The sequence below is a fragment of the Mustela lutreola genome, chromosome 8, assembly GCF_030435805.1.
Source record: "Mustela lutreola isolate mMusLut2 chromosome 8, mMusLut2.pri, whole genome shotgun sequence".
Taxonomy (NCBI): Eukaryota; Metazoa; Chordata; class Mammalia; order Carnivora; family Mustelidae; genus Mustela; species Mustela lutreola.
The window spans coordinates 148522457-148541554 of NC_081297.1; the positions used below are offsets into that span (position 1 = coordinate 148522457).

General features: G+C 64.7%; 1 protein-coding gene across 4 annotated transcripts in view; it reads left to right on the plus strand.

The window, feature by feature from the left end:
* GRAMD4 (GRAM domain containing 4) overlaps positions 1-19098 on the plus strand; it is a 72515-nt gene extending 53417 nt beyond the window's left edge. For all 4 annotated transcript variants that reach the window (XM_059187289.1, XM_059187290.1, XM_059187291.1 and 1 more), the window contains exons 5-19: positions 3689-3750; positions 5820-5952; positions 6402-6427; positions 6988-7079; positions 8412-8503; positions 9542-9590; positions 10326-10397; positions 10831-10874; positions 10950-11059; positions 12641-12795; positions 14352-14496; positions 15049-15142; positions 15455-15539; positions 16354-16422; positions 16763-19098. In XM_059187289.1, the coding sequence (XP_059043272.1) occupies positions 3689-3750; positions 5820-5952; positions 6402-6427; positions 6988-7079; positions 8412-8503; positions 9542-9590; positions 10326-10397; positions 10831-10874; positions 10950-11059; positions 12641-12795; positions 14352-14496; positions 15049-15142; positions 15455-15539; positions 16354-16422; positions 16763-16867 (1333 nt within the window). In that variant the 3' untranslated portion in view covers positions 16868-19098. The remainder of the gene's footprint in view (positions 1-3688; positions 3751-5819; positions 5953-6401; positions 6428-6987; positions 7080-8411; positions 8504-9541; positions 9591-10325; positions 10398-10830; positions 10875-10949; positions 11060-12640; positions 12796-14351; positions 14497-15048; positions 15143-15454; positions 15540-16353; positions 16423-16762) is intronic.

Genomic DNA, 19098 nt, shown 5'->3' on the forward strand with positions numbered 1-19098 from the left:
CTGGAGGGGATGAGGTGGGCCCTGCCGTGGGGCGACGCTGTCTCCACGCGTGGCCTCCTCTTGCACCCACCGCTCTGCCTGCATGAGCTGGGCCACTGCCTCGCGGTGGGTGGGTTCTGAGAGCCGTGCTCTCCCTGTCCTTCTGGAAACCCCAGGAGGCTCCCCGTCCGTCCACGCGGCCTGCAAGCTGGTGGCCCAGCAGATGAGGCTGCTGCTGGGTGAGGCCAGCCAGAACGGGTTTGTCCGTGGGGTGGACAAGGGCCCGGTCACTTTCAAGTGTCTTCTGTGGCTTTGGCTCTGAGGACACCCACCCTCCGGGCACCTCGATGCATAGGGCTTGGCTGGTGGGAAGGAGACGGCTCCTGTTCTGCAGCCGGAGCTGGCCTCCTGTCCGGGCTGACCCGCGGTGCTCTGCTCCTGGGAGCTTGGGGCGTCTGGTCCTCCTTGCAGGAAGGGTCTCTGGTTCCGTGCTCTGTAGGCCGTTCTGACGACTCCTATGGGCTTGTGGGCAACCTGGAAGTAAGGCTCTGTTGACTGTCCCCGCAGGGCTATGATGGGGTTCTCTGGGATTCTTTGTGGGGGCCTCAAGCTTGTTAGGGGAGGGGTGGCCCTTTCTTCCCCATTCCGTCCCGGCCACGAGGCCGGCAGCCCTTCCCGGACACCAGCACGTGGGCCTCAACCTGCACGGTACCTGACGTCGAACCTTTCCCATCTCTAGATGTTTTCGTTATGCAGAGGGGTGCAGCCGGGGACCTGACCTGTGGACGCTGAGAGAGCCAGGGCCTGGCGCCTTCCGGGGGCATGGCCAGCTGTGGGTGCCTTCTCCACCTGCCGGCCACGGCCGGCCTCCCGTGGTGCATCTCAGCACCGTGTACCCCAGAGAACGTGCTCTGTCCGGTGCTGGAGTCGTTTCTGTCTGGCTTTGCCCAGAGCCGTTGGCTGGAGGCGGCACTTCCCCCTGGGGTTGAGAGGTGCTTGCCCGAGCTGAGCCCGCGCGCCTGCCCTCTCCTGGCAGGGCCCTGCCTTCCGCTTCCCCCTCCTGCCCAGGCCAGCTCCTCATTCTTTCCCCAAAGCCCTATCCGCTTCCGAGGACACAGAGGGACCTGCTGGGTGGTCACGGTAAAGGAATAGCGGGCCAGAGCCGCAGAAGCTAAGGGGCCTGGGGCCCACTGTGGGGCTGCTCCCCTGCTTTACATAGGGGTGGGATTCAGGAACCTTCTGGAAATGGAGACCTGAAGGGGGGAGGTACAGGGAGAAGCAGGTTCTGTGCACGTGATGACCTCTTCTGTTGTCACTTCAGTGTCCATCTGGGGTGGCCGCGGGCCATCCTGGTGGGTGAGCATGTGGAGGGGAACCCCCTTATGCACACGCACGCGCGCACACACACGGACACACACGCCCCCAAGCTACAGATGAGCTCCAGGATTGAAACATGGTAATTAACAGTTTATAGAGACCTCTATTTGGCTTTTAAAGAAAATTCCCCCCAAATCCCTTTGATTGAACCTTGTTTATTAGTAGGCAAAGACCTTCTCTCGTTGGGGTCCAGGAGCCGCAGAGAAGTGCTGCCCTTCTGACCCGGCCTGTCTGGGGCGGGCTGGGCCTGCCACCACCCTTTGCTCATCCCACTCCTGGGCTCGGCCGGCACGCCGCGTTGAGCCTCGCTGGGGCTAAGGTGTGTGGAATGAAAGAGACCCTGGTGGTGGTCTGGTGCCCCCAGCCCTGGGGAGGGGTCAGGGCAGAGTGACCCCAGCACCGGGCCTGGCGTCGCATTCCTTGTGGGCCTCCATGCCCTCTGGCCTCGGGTGGCTGCAGGCATGAAAATCGGACTTTAAAAAAACAAGTCAGGCAAGTTCCACTCCGTCTCGTGTGCGTGGTTGTTGAACGCTGGCATGGATTGTTCAGAAACATTTCAGAGAATCCAGTTGTTAGAAACATGAGGCCGCCTTTTCCTGATTCAGTGAGGTCACACGGCCTGTATGTTCCCCCGAGGTCACCCGGCTCACTTCCCACCTTCTCCGGAGCTGCAGGCGGGACCGCGTGCCCCGAGTGTCGTGGGCTGGAACCTCCTGGCGCACCGCCTGCCCTGCTGTCCGTCTGTCTCTCTGTCCAGCACATGGAAGAGGCACTGACCTGTCCTGCATGTGGGGCGATAGGAAGGGGGTACACGTCCTCCCCTGAAGCCAGCTCGCAGCCCACGAAGATCTGAGCATCTGGGTGTTTCTAGCAGGGATTGTGTTAGAAAGACCACATAGCCAGTGGCCGTGCACACCAAACGGTCACAAGCACAGGACCCTGGGAAGCCCCCAGCCGTGTTCCTCAGGCATGCAAGTCCTCGTGGTGGCCATGTGGCCTCAGGCTTGGGCAGGGGTCTGGCTTGTTAGTGCTTCTCGAGTGAGCTGTATCTTCCAGAACCTCCAGGCTGGGCACAGACATCCTGGTCCCGAGGCCGGGATGCACACCTAGGAATGAAAGGCCCTTGGCCGGGTCCTGGTGTCTCCCGTGTGCCCTGGGCTCCTTTCTGGTTCCCAGGAAAGCCCCACTTTTCAGTGGTCGCTCTGGGCATGGACTGTCGCTTGGCAGCCTGGCTGTAGGGAGGGGCTGGTGTGGATGCCTGGCCCGTTCCTCCCGGACCGTGGCTCCCTTCCCTGGGACCTCCCGTCTGTGTTGTCTCCCCCATCCATCGCTTGGTGAGGCTGCAGGCCTCGCTCTCCCTGCTGGTTCCCCATCCAGCTTGCCCTAGAGCCTCCTGCTCTAGCTGACAGTCAGGGTTTCAAGCCTGTAGAGCGGGTCGGCTCCTGGAAGCGTGGTGTGAAATCCCACCATATGAGCAGAAACTGTGCCCCTCCTTCACAGCAGCCGAGGGCGTGCTCGGGCCGGGGGTCTCCCAGCCCTGCTGTCTCTGTCCTGGAAGCGTCCTCTGCGCCCCACAGGACCCTGCTGACATTTGCCTGGGGCACCACTTCTCCCACATCCGGGGTCCCTGCTGGACCGAGAGCACCAGAAACAGTGTGGTGCGTCCATGGCCTGGGCCAGAGCAGAGCAAGGCAGGCAGGACGGCCGTGGCACAGGCCGTAGCCTGGTCAGAGGCCCCCCCCAGGGCAGGGGCTGGATCAGCTGCGTCAGGCTCTGGTTCAGCAGTCGGGGTGTGGCAGGTGAACGAAACCCTGGGAGAGCGCTCTGAGGCCAGATGCCGGCTGCGGGCCGTGGGGGCTGGGCCGTGGGGGCAGGAAGCCAGGCAGGTGGCGTGCACGGGCCGAGCTGGGACCTGGGCACAGCTGGCCAGCCCAGGGGGTCACCCAGCCTCGGGCCTCATGCGCTGCCTGTTGGACGTGTCTGCAGACGAGCGTTTGCTTATCACAGGCTGGTTAATCCATGTAAGGGCTGTTTATTCTGAACGTCACGATGAAGTAGGTGTGTTCATAGCACAGGAGAGAGTAGCGCAGTTATGAGACGTCTTTTATTTGGTTATCAAAAAAATTAGAAGAGTGCGTGCCCATGGGAATGCGGCTCTGAGCTGCCCGGCCGGCCTGCCCCGCTAGCGGGTCCGAGCACTGAGCTCCCAGCGGCACCCGCAGGCTGGAGCAACCAGTCGTGTGGGCAGACTCCCCGGGAGGACAGCACCTTCCAGAGCCCGCACTTACGCAGTGTTAGCTAACGGGATTCTTGCTGCTTCTTCTTCTTTAAGAACCGAGGAGCCGACGGCCCAGCAGCCTCCGAAGGGGCAGGCCCAGGTCAACAATGGAGCAGGTAGGCCCCCGGCAGCTGGGCCGGGCGGTGGGGGGCGCGCTGGCCCTGAGCCCGTGGGACTGCGAAGGCGTCTCCAGCTGTGAATCAGGAGCTGTCACCGCAAACACAGGCTGTTCAACGAGACAGGATCTTATTTTCCTGTAGAAAGACCACGTGGCCCGCTTCAGCCCTTGCTGATGGAGATGCAGTGTCGTTGCTGTCAAACTGGCTTTTTGGCCCCTGACCTGGTGGCCCATGTCCAGAGGCTGGCAGTCCTGACAAGGGACGAGCGGGCAGTGGGGGCCGCCATGGTCAGCATGTGGCCGGCCCCCCTTGGGTCAGGATGCACAACCCTTTGCACCTTTTCCTCCTCCCTGAGCTTCTATCTGAGTCCCCCCCGGCCTTCCTAGAGCTGTTCGAGCAGCAAACTGGACTTTCTGTCCAGCTCTGTAGGCCTGGCCCTCTTGGCACCCAACCTGGGGCGCCCTCCCCCAGGCTGAGCCCTCGCAAGCACCCCTGCCGGTGCCGGGAACGCACAACTGCCCCAGAAGGGCCTCAGGTTAGCCCGTCTCGTGTACAGGGGAGGAAACGGAGACTCAGGAAGGGAAGTCTCTCCGGGGGCCCCTGCCATGTGGAGGCCCAGCTTGGCCCGGAGTCAGGTCCTGCCTTTCAGAGGGGGAGATGCCCCCTGCCCAGGCACCCCAGTGTGGGAACCCCAGGCGGGCCGGTGCAGGTGCAGAATTGGCTGCTGTGCCCCTCGGGTCACCGGTGCCACGCCCAAGACCCAGGATCCAAGCCAGGAACAGAGAACCCGAGGCCCTGCTGTGCCCTGTGATTGAGGAGTCTCCTGTGCACACAGGAGGGTAGAGGGTGGGGTGACCCCAAGTCTCCCGGAGCCCAGGCCGAGGTCCATTCTGTAGCGGCGGTCGCTGGTGTGGTGGGTTCTGTGTAGGGAAGGGAGGGCACGGGCGCGGTGCTCCCCACCCAGCAGCCGGGGTGGACGGCCAAGGGGTCACGGTGTCCGAGCCGGGCTGCTGGGGCAGCGGGCCGGACCTGGACCTGGGGCTCGGCCGACTACAGCCCCCACCTGACTTCACATGTTTCAAATGTTTTTACATTCTTAAGTGTTTGGAGAAAATCCCAAGGATGTGGATCTCACATCTCTGCATCCTTACTGTGGTTTCGTGGCAACACGGGCCTGGTAGACTCCGGCCCGCCCACCGCTGCCTAGCCGCCCGCCGCAAACATTCACGTCCCGGGCAGGGGCGACAAGCCCCCAGCCCTCCTCAGCCCTCCCCTCCCTGAGAGCTCTGCCTTTTCTCTGCACCTGGGCGGCTCACAGACCTCAGCCCCTGGGAGAGCCTCAGCCCCTGGGAGAGCCGGGGCACTGGACCCCTCCCGCCGTCCCCCTCCTCGCCTGCGGCCGGACAGCGCCCCCTGCAGGCGAATATGTGTCCTGCAGCACACCCAGGCTCCCTGGTTCCGCCTGGTTTTCTTTTCTTTTTTTTTTAAGATTTTATTTATTTATTTGACAGACAGAGATCACAGTAGGCAGAGAGGCAGGCAGAGAGGCAGGCAGAGAGAGAGGAGGAAGCAGGCTTCCCCCTGAGCAGGGAGCCCGATGCGGGGCTCCATCCCAGGACTCTGGGATCATGATGGGAGCTGAAGGCAGAGGCTTAACCCAGAGCCCCCCAGGCGCTCCGTCCACCTGGTTTTTTGAGTTTGGGATGTGGGTCTGTTTCTGAAGATCTTGGTCGAGCTGGGCAGAGGCCACTTCCTTCACTGGGGCCCCCAGCTAGATACAGCCACGGCCCACACACCCCTTGGCCGTTCTTCTGGTCCCCGGGCTCCCCAGGACTGAGCCCCCTGCCAGAAAAAGGGAGGATGACGCAGACGCCAGGGGTGGGAGCCCACGGTGGGGGCAGCTTGGGGCACGTGTGGCCGTGGAGACCGCATGTGGTCTGTGGCAGCCAGGCCGGGCCTCATGGTGGAAGCGGGTCAGGCCTGGCGTCGGGGAGTGCGTGTTCACGCTCCTCTGTCGGTGCTCCTCACGCCCCCGCCTGCCCTCACGGGGACCTCCGTGCCCACAGACCGGCGGAGCCAGGGGCTGTGCCCCCGCGTCCAGAAGTGGTTCTACGAGAAGTTCGGGGAATACGTGGAGGACTTCCGGTTCCAGCCGGAGGAGAGCGCCGTGGAGACGGAGGAGCCCCTCAGCGCCCGGAGGTGGGGGCCCTGGCGGAGGTGGGGGGCAGTCACCGCACCGAGGCCTCAGCCAGGCCAGCGTCCAAGGGTCCGAGAGGCGGCAGCCGGGGCGGCTCCCAGGGCCAGGCCATGCCCACCTTCTTGTGAAAGGGACCCCCTTCCTGGAGGAGGACAGGCAGCAGGGCTCCAGGGCAGGTGGCACGGCCACGTCCCCCTGCTCAGTGGTACCCGCTCAGTCAATTGCCCCTGCTCCAAGCCGTATTGTAGGCTCTGGGGGACTCGGGTTCTAGGGCCACGGGTGGGAGGTGAGGGACGGTTCCATGGGTGAGACCCCCCCCACACCCCAAGTTAGGGAGCAGCGACAATGTGCTTCCTGGCATGGCCGTGTCCCGGTGCCAGCGGAGCCCCGCAGTGGGTGTCGGGCGAGGCGCAGAGGAGCCAGTGCTCATGTCTCTCCCTCTCTCTCCCAGGTTGACGGAAAACATGAGGCGACTAAGTGAGTACCTAGCGTGTCTGTGAGCGGCCGTGGGGACCGTTGGGGCCTGAGCTGCGTGCCCGGAGCCAGCAGGGCCGGCTCTGGAGTCCTGAGCTACGGGACGTGTTCTCAGAAGGATGTTCCCTGAGAGTTCTCGGGAAAAAGGCTCCCTTTGGAAGCCCGTCCGGGGCCCCACCTTGTCCATCTAGAGCAGGACAGGATGGGGCCAGCGCTGTCCACCTGGCCCTGAGCCGGGGCACCATTTCCCTCCAGGCCTGGAACGCCCTGAGAGAAGTGGTGCTTTCCCACGTGTTTGCCAGAGCCCGGGCGGTGACAAGGAACACCCCCTCAGCTGGCCCTTTCTCTTGTGCATGGCTCAGGCGTGGGCGGCAGGGGACAGGTGGCCGGCGCGGCCCCGCAGAGGCTGTGGATGGCCCGCAGCACCTGGAGCACGAGGAGCCAGAGTTTTGCTCGTTTTGGCTCCTCCCGCCCCGCTGTTGCCCCGCTGCTGCCCCACTGCCCTCCTGGGTGTGCCCAAGTGTGCAGTGTGCAGTGCCCTCACTGCAGTGTGTTGTCCTCAGAGCGCGGTGCCAAGCCCGTCACCAGCTTCGTGAAGAACCTCTCTGCCTTATCCGACTGGTACTCCGTCTACACGTCGGCCATCGCCTTCACCGTGCGTGCTCCCGGGCGGTGGGGGGTGCTCCTCCAGGCCTCCGGGCCTCCGGCCCGCCCCGTCCCCACGGTTTCCCTCGGGACACACGCCCCTTAGCTTCTGTCTAGAAAGTGGCTGCCGTGTCGCTCCCCAGCCACGGGGTCGCTGCAGGATCATGCGAGAGCGTGGGGGGTGCCGGGGGTCGGCCCGTGTCTGCACACACAGCCCCATGGTAGCCCTCTGTCCATGCCTCCGTCGCCTCCCTGGACGAGTCAGGGAGAGGATGGTGGGGAGGTGCGTCTGCCCAGAGGGGCCCTGGGCTCCTCCCGCTGGGTATCTAGGGGAGGTTCCTGGCAGACCCCCAGTGGCCTGAGGCCAAGCTGAGACTCCGCGAACCACCAGTCCTGGGTCAGGATGGGAGAGCAGGGGCCTGGCATTGCCGTGTGCCCTTGGGGGACATGGACCCTGTGGCAGCCATCCCCAGCCCCACGTGAGACCCTCTGGTCACCAGGAGGAGGACACAGCCTGCCCTCCCGCCTGCCAGGCCAGAGAGCGGTGGCCGCAGCTTCCAACGTCCCCATCTCTGCATTCCAGAGGGTTCGGAGACCTCCCTAAAGCCCATAGCTTGGCGCCAGTGCAGGGGAGACGGGCATTTTGCAAACACAGACTGAGAACATGACTCAGTGACTCAGTGGCAGGGCGCCAGCCCCACCTTACGCCAGAGGCCCCGCCTTCAGCCCCCCAAAGCCCCGCCTTCACCCTTCCAAGCTCCATGAGGTCTTTGGTACCTTGGTCCTGCCTACCGTCACCAGGGAATGTGCTCGCCATTCAGACCTACCTTCCAGGCCTCCGCCTGGACCCCGTCCCCGCCCCCGCCCCCGCCACATTCCCTTCTCTGCCCTTTTCTGAGCGTCTGCTCTGTGCCGGCAGCTCTGCCAGTCCCGGTGGGCCTGGAGCGGAGGAGCCCAAGCCGCACTTGGCCTGGCACACGGCACGCAGGGGCTTCTCAGCCAGCAGTCAGTTGCCTCACTGGCCGCGCTGAGTCCCGGGGGTGTTGCCAGCTCCAGCTTAAGGGAGCCGCCCCCAGAGCTGGCAGGGACCTTGGCCCGCCCCAGGCTACGTGCAATGGCTGCTTCCCTGGGACCGCCTGCTCCCTGCACCCTCGGAGCACTGGCGGCTCCTCCTGAGAGAGCAGCTCCTCTCAGGGCTTCCCTGTCCTGCCGTCAGCCCTTGGGGAAGGCCCTGGGGGCCTGGGCTCCCCGCCTCCTGGCATGGCTGCCCGCCCGGTGGGGCAGGGCAGGGGGAGGGATGTGGCCTGTCAGGCCGCCTGACTGTCTCTCTCCAAACCCGCAGGTGTACATGAACGCCGTGTGGCATGGCTGGGCCATCCCCATGTTCTTATTTCTAGCAATTTTGAGGTTATCCCTCAATTACCTCATAGCCAGGTAGGTGAGCAGCTTCCTTCTGCGTACGTGACTGGGATGTCTTCTGACGACACACACAACCGTAGCACACCTGAGCTGGGGCTGCCTCACACGTGGGGTTTGGGGAGTGGTCCTCGGGGAGGCTGGGCTCCCGAGCCCCCAGGAGGACGCCCACCTCCACCTGGTCCGCGGGAGGCAGCAGGCGGGGCTCCGCAGACTCCCCAGCTCCTTTCTCTCAGGGGCCGGCAGGGGGTCCCCCCAGCAGCTCCTGCTCAGCTGTGACGACCCCAGGGACTTGCGGGGCTGTGGAGTCTCTGTGCCCTGGGAGGCCCCGGGACTTAGCGGGAGGGTCGTTGCAATCACGGAGCCCATGCGGCATCTTCTCTGTGCTGGGCGCACTCCGGGGGGCTCCACGGGGAACCCCTCCTCCCCAGCTGCTTGGTCTGTATGCGGCAGCGGTGACCCCTGCTAAGTTTTTATTTATGTATTTGAGAGACAGTCAGGAGCGGGCGGCAGAGGCAGAGGCAGAAGCAGGCTCCCCGCTGAGGAGGGAGCTGGACATAGGACTGCATCCCGGGACCCTGGGATCATAACCTGAGCCGAAAGCAGACGCTGCACCGACGGAGCCTCCCGGTTCCCCGCCGCAGGCAGATCTGTGCTTAGCTGTTGAGAAGTTCACACTTTCACATACGGCTTTCCCGGGTGCATCTCTGAGCCTGCTTGAGTAGGGTTATTTGAAAACGTATTTTGTAGAGAAGAATATCTTTACATACCTGGGAAGGGGTCACCTGTGCCCAGACCAGGCACAATTAGCTAAAGCACTCACCGTTATTTCTTCGCTGGCTTCTTCTGAAAGATCTTCTGTTCCACCTCTGGGCCCCCAGGGGAGGGGCTCCTGGGGGTGACCCTGAACTGAGCCAGGGAGCAGCCCTGCAGGTCTCGGCTGCAGACAGAGGGTTCCGGAGCCCTTCCTGTCCCACACTTCTTCCCCGCCGGGAGCACGGGGCTGGGGACTCGATGTGGTCCGTCTGTGAAAAGCGCATGATGCTGTCCTTGCAGGGGCTGGAGGATACAGTGGAGCATCGTGCCTGAAGTCTCTGAACCGGTGGTAAGTCCTGGGAGGGTGAAGGTCTCTGTCTCCGCCCGGCCAGCTTCCCGGAGCCTCCGGGTGCTGCTTGCTAGATGCCCAGGGGACCCCTGCCTGGCAAGTGGAGGTCAGGAAGCAGAAGGCCAGCCTCCCCCACCACAGAGCCCTGGATGGCCACAGGCTGACCCCCAGCCAGCCAACACCCCGAGTGCCCCTCCCTGGCCCCTGCTTCACTGCAGGGGAAGCAGGTCCTCACCAGACCCGGGCCCTGGGCTGTCCTTACCCCTCCTGGTGGGGGTCATACGTTGGAGCAGGGAGAGGGGGTACAGGGGCCTCCCGGACCAGAGGTCAGTAGGTCAGTAGAGCAGGGATCAGAGAACTGTGACCTGCTGGGCCCCGGCATCCAGGAGGCCCTTGGGAGGTTCTTGTTAAATGAACTCAGACAAACAGGTGGAGGTCGTGCCCCCTCGCCTCAGTTTCCCTCCGTACAGAGTGAGGGGTGGAGGGCTACCGGATCTCAGACGCACCTTTGAAGATGGGCCGTGGAAGCGTGACCCCCTGCTGGCTCGGGGGACTGCCACTGCCCGCCCACCCTCTCGGGCACCGGGGGGGCGTCTGCCAGGACAGCCAGCCCCTCTGTGCGGGGGCAGTGCAGGACCCTGCTTCTGGGGCTGTGAGGCCTCTGGACTGCTTCTGTGAACCATTGCTCTGGGCTGCTGAATTCCGGTGGAAATTCTCTGTCCCCTTTGGCTGCAGGAGCCTCCGAAGGAAGACTTGACCGTGTCTGAGAAGTTCCAGCTCGTGCTGGATGTCGCCCAGAAGGCCCAGGTACAGCTCTTGGGCTCCAGCCCCGGGGGCGTCTGTGCGTCAGCCTAGCCCCATGGGGGCCCCAACCCCCAGAACCGCAGGCCTGGATTATCTGTGGTCAGCTGACCTGCCCGTCGATCCCTTGGCAGTGCCCACGGCCACGGTTGGCGGGAGGGTCTGGGCTGATGGTGGGCACCCTGGAGGGCGGAGACCTGCCAAGCCGGGGCCAAGCCAGCTGCTGGGAGGGACGTGGCCTGCGTCCGGCGTCCGTGCGAGTCCCTGGGCTTCTCGGGGACCCACCACCCCGTCCCCAGCCTGTGAGCGGCTGGGTGGGACAGCGGGGCTCTGCGTGCCCCCCACCTCCAGTTGTGGCCTCGCGGGGCGGCTATGCACCCCCCAGTGTCACCCTGTAGACGGGCCCAGGGCCCGTGGTGACCACGGCTTCTCCCCACAGAACCTCTTCGGCAAGATGGCTGACATCCTAGAGAAGATCAAGAAGTAAGTCCCCGGCCCCCAGCCCGCACCTTCGGGGGTGCGGCCCCGGTCCCGGCTGAGCCCCCCTCTCCCTTCCAGCCTGTTCATGTGGGTCCAGCCCGAGATCACGCAGAAGCTGTACGTCGCGCTCTGGGCTGCCTTCCTCGCCTCCTGCTTCTTCCCCTACCGCCTGGTGGGACTGGCCGTGGGTAAGGAGGCGCCCGGGCTGGGGTCCGGGCTGCCGCGCGTGCCGGGTTGGGGGGCGCGGGGGTCCCGGCCTGCTTGCCCCGGCGCCACACCCGACGGCTCTCCGTTAGAACGGTGGAACTTGGGAGAAACGAAGCCCATCGGAACCCCAGAGCCGTGATCCTGGTTCCTTAAAATGAGCCTGTTCTCTGCTTTCAAGAGCCAGCCCCCGGCCCCACCCCGCTCCCGGCGAGCACGTGGGGCTGGGAGGCATTGGTCGTGGACCGCGGTCAGCCAGCTCGGAGCGCTCACGGGGGCCGAGGGGCGGGGGCCGCGGTCAAGGGAGGATGACGGGTGCAGGTGTCGTGGGGGACAGTGGCCTCGAGTCTCTGTGCAGTGGGGTCTGAGCAGAAGGTGAGCTTTCTGGATTCTGCTTTGGGCAGGTCAGGAGCAGCCCGTGGCTGGGGTGGACTGGGCAGGGCAGTGCTGAGGCAGGCAGCTGCGTCGGGGTTGTGGAGCCCTAGGGGGACCCTGGTTGTGGTTGGAGCCCGACGCCAGGAGCTATGGCTGGACTGGATGGTCGGGGAGGGCTCAGGGTTTGCCCCGACGGGCTGGTAGGCCGTGTTGCCAAGTGGGGCCACTGGGGAAGTGGGGGGGGGGGGCAAGCTGAAGACAGGGCGCTCAGAGCTTGATTTTGGGGTGGGCAGCGTGCAGAATTCAGGGAGCCACTGGCCGCAGGGCTGACTGTGCACGACGTGGCTTCTGCCTCTTTCAGACCATGGGATGGCACGGCAGCATAGCTTGAACACCCCCGTGGGTTTGCTGGAACCCCTGTACTGAACCCCTGCCTGGGGCTTCTGCAGGGTAGGGAGAGGGTATGGGCCAGTGTGGAGGCTGCCCTGAGGCCAAAGCCATGGTTCTGAGGCTGCCCCAACCCACTCGGCCCACCTACCCCAGGAAGCTGCACCGTCCTCCCCAGGCTAGACCCTGAGCTCTGATTTCCTGCGGGGTCCCTGTGTCCCTGAAGCGGGCACGGCCTGTCTGCAGTGCAGGGGTCAGGGCGAGGGTAGAGGCTGGATCTGAGCTGGGACGTTGAGCTCGGGGTTCGCACAGGGCGGGGGCGGTCCCCACCTGCCAACCACCTCCTGGCGTGCCGCTGCGGCCTTGGTCTCTCGTTGGCGCCCCCTGGCATGCCTTGTCAGGACAAGCAGTGCTGACAGACAGCATGGCCTTGGGGACAAGGACTGACACCAACCAAAGTGAAATGCCCTCAATCCTGTTTCTCGGGGGCCCGGGGTGCAGGGGGGTGCCCGGCCGTGATGCCGGGCCACCAGATCAGAGGGTGGCTGGCTGGGGGTGGGTCCCTCGCACTTTCTTTCATGTCACCCTTGTGGGGTGATAAGTGGTGGGCCCGTCTGTGTGCAAGGTGCTGTGGTCGGCAGGAGCTGCCGGAGGGCCCCAGGTGGCGAGACACTGAAGGGGACACCACGTTGGCTGGGTCACCTCACACTCTTGCTCCCCCTGCCCTGCGCCGGCCACACCTGGGTTCTGGGAGGCCGTCTGTGGGCCCTGGCCACAACGGGACTGTCATCTCCTGTCCCTAGGACTCTACGCTGGCATCAAGTTTTTCCTCATCGACTTTGTCTTCAAACGCTGCCCGAGATTGCGAGCCAAATACGACACCCCCTACATCATCTGGAGGAGCCTGCCCACGGACCCCCAGCTCAAAGAGCGCTCCAGCACCGCCGTGTCGCGCCGGGTAGGCTGGCCTCGGGCGGGGCCCACACTTGTGCTCTCTGTGTGTGGGGAGGCTGGTGTCTTCCTGATCTCGTGGGGCCCTTGAAGCAGACAGAGTACGGCCCCCGCTGCCCGGCACTGCTGCTTTAGAGCTCCCCATGGCGCCGGGTGGCCACTGGGGGAGGCTGTGCTGGAGGCCCTCTCCTGCCTCGAGGCCCCTCAAATCGGCCCCCAACGGACTTGCCTGAGCCATGCTGTCCCCCAGGCCAAGGGCAGGCAGGGTGCGGGGGGCTGGTCACGGCTGCCCAGAGCTAGGGGGCCTTGGGAGGAGGGAGCCGTGGGAGGTACTGTCTGGCCCTCTGTTCCCCAGCTCAGGCGCGGGCCTACCTCGTGCCCACAGGCTGGCATGGGGCCTGTATTTTATTCATGGTAGAAGGGCTTTGTGGGTGTTGGGCCCTGGGTCCCAGACTCAGACACAGAGGATGAGCTGGCCTAGGCGCTCTCAGGGTCTCAGACGAGCGCGGGAGGTTCTGGGTCCCATAGGACTCCTGGGGAGGTCTGAGAAGGTTTCCTGAAGGAGGTGACGTCGGATCGCTGTGTTGTGTGAGTGTCGTCTGAGGACAGGGTGTCCGGTGACCCAGCGGAGGGTGTCCGGTGACCCAACAGGAGGGCAGCTCTGGGTCAGGTGAAGGTCAGGTGAAGGTCACTCTTCCCAGGTTCTGGGACTGCAGAGCTTGCTGGGAGCCCACACTTGGGAGCGGCGTGTGGGGCTCTCTGCACACGAGCAGGGTCGTGGTGCGCTGGTGGGCGAGCTCTGGTCGTGCAGGAGGAGGCGGGCCTAGGGAGGAGGTACAGAGGTAGGCAGCCTGGCTCCCTGCGGGCGTGCGAGGGGACGAGGGGCTCATCCTCGCCCTGGGGTGATCAGGACAGGGCCTTCCAGGGGTTACCATGTAGCGCTGGCCAGCCTCGGGAGAGACAGAGCAGGGGAGTGAGGACGTGGACTTCCTGGAGGTGGAGAGGGGGAGGGGGACCCCGCCACAGCGTCTGCGTGCAGCTCTGCTCAGCCCCCGTGTGTGAGCTCACGTCGCGGGGACCCTCTTTCTCCCTTCTCTCGGTCACGCGTCTGTCTGTCATCTCCTTCCTGGCCAGCTGTCAGGGTCCGACAAGGTATGGTGTCCGTGTGGAAACCCCTTCTCTGCGGGGACCTGATGCTGTGCGTTGCTGTGTTGTGACTCTGTTTGACCTTGAATGTCACTTTCCGTGGGCCGTGCCCCGGCCGGTTCCGATTTCCGAAATGTCTGGGATGGCCTCTGTGCAGAGCACCTGGCGGCCTGGGATGCGGACCGCGTGTGCTGGGGTGCAGGTCCTGGCGCGGCCCTCTGGAGTGGGGGCGCCGCCAGGGGAAGCAGGGCTCCTGGGCAGGGGCCCGTAGGGGTCTGCACCCCACATCCGGACATCCGCGCCTGCTGCTCGTCTCCATTTCCAGCTGGGCAGGGGCAGGCGGGGGGCTGTGTGCGTCCCTGTCCCCCCCACCCGCAGCTGGCGTGACTAATGGGGAGTCCCATGTGCTCTCGGCAGCTACAGACGGCCTCGTCGCGGAGCTGCGTCTCCAGCGCGCCCGCCGGCCTCAACAGAGATGAGGACGCCGGTCGCCTCCACGGGACCAAGAAGGGCAGTTTCCACGAGATCTTCAACTTGACAGAAAACGAGCGCCCGCTAGCAGGTATGTGTGCGCAGAGCCTGTGGCCCCCCGCCCTGGCCGTTTGGGGGCTCCGCCTGCGCTGGGGCCGGTGGCCAGGCCAGGCCCTGGGGGCCCGGGAGGGCTCTGGGCAGCAGGCGGGAGTTGCTGGCTGTGCTCCTAGGGCGCCCGTCTCATCGGCCGTGGATGGCTGAGCTGCGGGAACTCAGAGGGGCCGGCCAGGACCTGGTGGCAGGCGGCTAGGCCCTTAGAACCACGTGGCGGGTCACAGTGCATGACTGCCGGCCATGGAGAGCTGGGCTTTGACCTCGTCCTGTCCCCGCTCCCTGCTAACCCGGGCCATGCAGACGTGGCCCCTGAGTGTCGAGGCGGCGGGTCTGTCCGTCTGCACCACGTGAGCTGTGTGCTCCTCGGAGGGGACGGAAGCCCGCGCCGGCTCCCACATGGGAGCAGATACCCGCTTTCCAGGAGAGCAGAGGGCAGCCTGCCTCCCGCTGTGGGTGTTCTTGGTGGCTGGGGAATGAGCTGGCCTGGCCCCGGGGAGCAGGGCTGACGGACCCCATCCCTCCCTACTAGTGTGCGAGCATGGCTGGCGCTGCTGCCTCATAAACCGGGACCGCAAGATGCCCACCGACTACATCCGCAACGGGGTTCTGTACGTGACGGAGAAGTGAGTGCCGCGCAGGCCCTCGGTCCCCCGTCTCCCATCCTTGCTGTGGCGGCTGCGCCCTGGCCTCCCCAGCTCCTCTCACTGAAGGGCCAGGCCTCAGGGACCGTGCCGGCTCTAGGGGGATACCCCAGGATGCGGGATGCCGCCAGCCTCAGTCGCCCTCTCTCAGAGCGCCGGCTCTGTGGAAAGTGGGTGCGCGGCGGCGGCTGGAAGGGGCGCTCTGCCTGCCGCATGGGGACCGTGATGGCAGCAGCCCGGGCAGGCGTCCCCGTGCAGTTGCTGGGTCACATGTCTTTGTTTCTCCTCTTGTAGTTACTTGTGCTTTGAAAGCTCCAAATCCGGTTCTTCCAAGAGAAACAAGGTCATCAAGCTGATGGACATCACGGACATACAGAAGGTCCGTGTGGGTCCTCTCCTACCCTCTTCGGGTACCCCTCTCCGGCTGCGGAGGAGAGAGGCCGTGGGGCCGTGAAGCCGGTGGGCTTCGGTTGGAAGGCAGATGTGTTCGCGGTGAGGGAGTGGTGCCGTCGGGAGACGTGGGAGTGCCTGTGTCAGGCTCCCCTTCTAGAAGGTCTCCGTGCAGAGCCCCCTAGCTCCCCTCGGAGAGTGTCCGCATACCACGGGCTTGCCCCCGTCCTCACGGGTCAGCGCCAGGCGCCCTCCCACAGATGGGGAAGGGGAGCACAGCACGGTGGGCCCGGCCGGGTGCCCCAGCCCCCACTAACCACTGTGTATCCGCCCCTTGGCCCTGAGATGCTCCCCCCACCTTGGGTGTGTCCTCGGCCAGTGTCCCTCCGAGCGTCACTTGGACAGGGCAGGGCATGTGCAGTGCCCCCTGCCTCCAGCGTCTGAGCGTCTGGGACACAGGCCAGCCTAGGTGGGGAGTGGCCGCAGCTCGCTGGCACGTCAGGAGCACACCCCCCTCGCGCGCCCCCCCCCCCCCGCCGGAGAGAGATGCAGCGGCTGGGACAGGAGACGTTCCCCCGCTGCCTAGGGAGACCCCGTCTCACTCGGGCCTGCTGGGAGGGGTGGGTTAGGGCACGGGCAGGTCTGGATTCTCGGTCATGAAGTCGGTCTGTCCTCTCGTGGTCAGGAAGGCAGGGTTTCATGGGGCTGGTTGTCTGCGGGCCCCTGGGAGAAACGTGCCCGGGGACAGGTCTGGTCCTGATCCTGGGAGGGCTCCAAGCTGACCATGTGCCATCACCCCTCAGTACAAGGTCCTCTCTGTCCTCCCGGGCTCAGGCATGGGGATCGCTGTGTCAACGCCTTCAACCCAGAAAGTAAGTGTGATGCGGGACACCGGGCCGTGGCAGAGAGGTACGGGGTGCGGGTCTAAATCCCTGGGACACGTGCAGAGCCGCTGAGCGGCTCGGGACCCGAGGGGACCCCCTTTCTCTTTCCCTTGCTGTGGCCGCAGCAGCCTCCTTCCTCTGCAAGTCCGGTCAGGTTCAGGGCCGGGGCCGCAGGGAGGAAGGGAGGGCCGGGAGGAGCCAGTCTCTCGCTGCAGGTGGGCCTGGAGCCCGTGCGGGGGCGTGGGGGGGTCTGCCCTTGGGCGCCAGACCCCATGGGGCCCTGCTCAGCCTGGCTGCGCAGGGTCAGCACGCGTCTCCGCCCCGCCAGCCGCTGGTGTTTGGCGCCATGGTGCACAGAGACGAGGCCTTCGAGACCATCCTCAGCCAGTACATGAAGATCACGGCGGCCGCGGCGGCCGGCAGCGACAGCTAGTGTCCATCCACCCGGGACGATGCTGGAAGGCTTTCGTTTGGATTCTTGGTTTATTTTTGTTTTTTTGGTTTTTTGTTTTTTAACAATTTGATAGTGGAAAAACAGTTGGACATCCTCCTGATCTTTCGCAATAATTCCCCTTGACCTGTGGTTTTATTGTGTTCACGCTGCGCTTCCCGGACCCCTTCACGCGGGGGTTGCGGCCTTGGACGGCGCCCGCCCGTCCCGCAGGGGAGGCGCGTCCCACGAACACACGGACACAGAGGGCAGGGATCCTCGGAGGCCAGCGAGAAGGAGGACACTCAGAACACGCCTGTGCCAGCCGCTGCCGAGTACAGCCGCCGTCCCGCTGCCCTGGACGGAGAGCCCGCGCCTGCCGCGCCCAGCCCTCCAGAGGCCGGAGCGCTTGCACGCTGAAGCACGGCTGTGAGCACCAGCGTCCCTCTTCCTGGGCATGAAGGACATCGGTGAGGAGCAGCTCGGAGGCGCCTCCGCCAACCACCCTGGGCGGGCCCGTGGGTCTCACTCCTTCCTGTAGCGAGGCCACCTACCACGCGGCCTCAAGTGGGGCCCAGGACAGGGCGCGGCTCGGTCTGGCCTACGCTCGGTGCCAACCATCCACAGGGGCCAAGGAGCCACCAAGGCCACTGGCCATCTGGGCCCTACTAGCCACTGGGAGGCCAGGAGTCGGCAACCCTCATGGACAGGGAGTGGCGTGCAGGCAGAAGCACATCTTTCACTCTCTGCTCTGGAAAGCAGACCATCGGCCGGGGCTTTCGGGGCCCTCTGAGCGCAGGATGCTCTCAGACGAACGTCAGCCGCAGCACGGCCAGGTGTGGCTTCGTGGTGACAGCCTCCAGGGCTGGCAGAGGGGTGCTCTGGGGCCCAGGGGCGGGAGCAGCCTGGATGCACCGTGGGCCAGGCTGGCCGCCGGTTTGCCATGGGAGCTGTGTGGGGCCACTCGGGGGCTCCAGCAATGGGGAGTGACTGAGTGGAGCCCAGAGGCTGGGGGCCAGGTGGTCTGCGCCCCTGACGTCCGGCGGTGGGAGCGAGCCACCCCCGCCCGGCGCCTGCCAGGGCGCTGGTGGCCGAGGCCGGGGGTTGGGGGAGGGGTCTGTCTGCAGGCTGCATTGGGAACAGGCCTGTGACCTTGGGGAAGGACAGGCTGAGGTTGTGGCGGCCGCGCCCGCCCCCGGCCAGCGCTTCCAACTGGACGGCGGCTCCTCGGCGTGCCCTGCGTCCCCTGGGTGTCCTGGACATTGTTGTTTTTTGAAGAAACAGAAGATTATATTTTTTACAGAGAGCAAGCTGTTTTTCTTATTTTTGTATCATTTTTCAGATGTAATTTTTACCTTTGCTCCAATCCTAATTTGCTGGTTTGGGTGAAGCCCGGTGGCCTCGCTCGCGTCCTCCTTCTCGGGGGGCCACGGAGCCACACGCCACGGCCCAGGCCGTGCTCCCAGGGGGCCGCACTCCCAGGGGGCCGCGCCGACCAGCCTGATGAAGCACACAGCCCGCGCGGCCGGTGAGGTCTGAGGGCACCCGTGGCGCCCGCCGCCCCGGTCTGCCTGGCGCTGGCGTTCACACGACCCCGCAGGCCGGCTTCTCGTCGGACCGAAGGCAGAGCCGCTCTGAGTCCTGGCTTTGGCTCCCACTGTGGGCGCAGGGGGACCAGCTCCCATGGGCCTTGCAGAGGCCTCAGGCACCCCCGGGGACCCTCTCCCAGGGACCCTCCCTCGGTGCCTGAGGCGAGGGGGGACAGGCAGATTCAGGGGACCCTCTGGGAGCCGCTCACACCCCTCCCTGGGGCTTGGCATGGGGCTTGCCCTCCTCAGCAGAGCGGGTGGTTTGGTTCGAGTCCCTTCTGAGGTGAAAGGGAGATGAAAACTGACCACGTGCGGAGCACGGCCCAGGGCGCTGGGTGGGGGTACGTGGCCCCCGGGGGCTCCCCGCTGCCTGGCAGAGAGAGCCCGGGGTTTCTATCAAACTGTGTAAATCTGGGCAGATGTTTAATTTCTATGACTAATCACTGAACTAGCGTGAATGTTACATTTTTAGGTCCAAAGCTCAAGTCTGTTTTGGATCTGTAAGTAACCGTTCCTGCTGTCACTCTGTTCCACAGAAGGGTTGTACTGTGTGAAGAACTGATGAAAAACCCTGTAACAGTTTTTTAAGAAAACTTTGTTTGTTTAAAGAAGTCTTGTATAAATTATAATTTTTATTTAAATAAA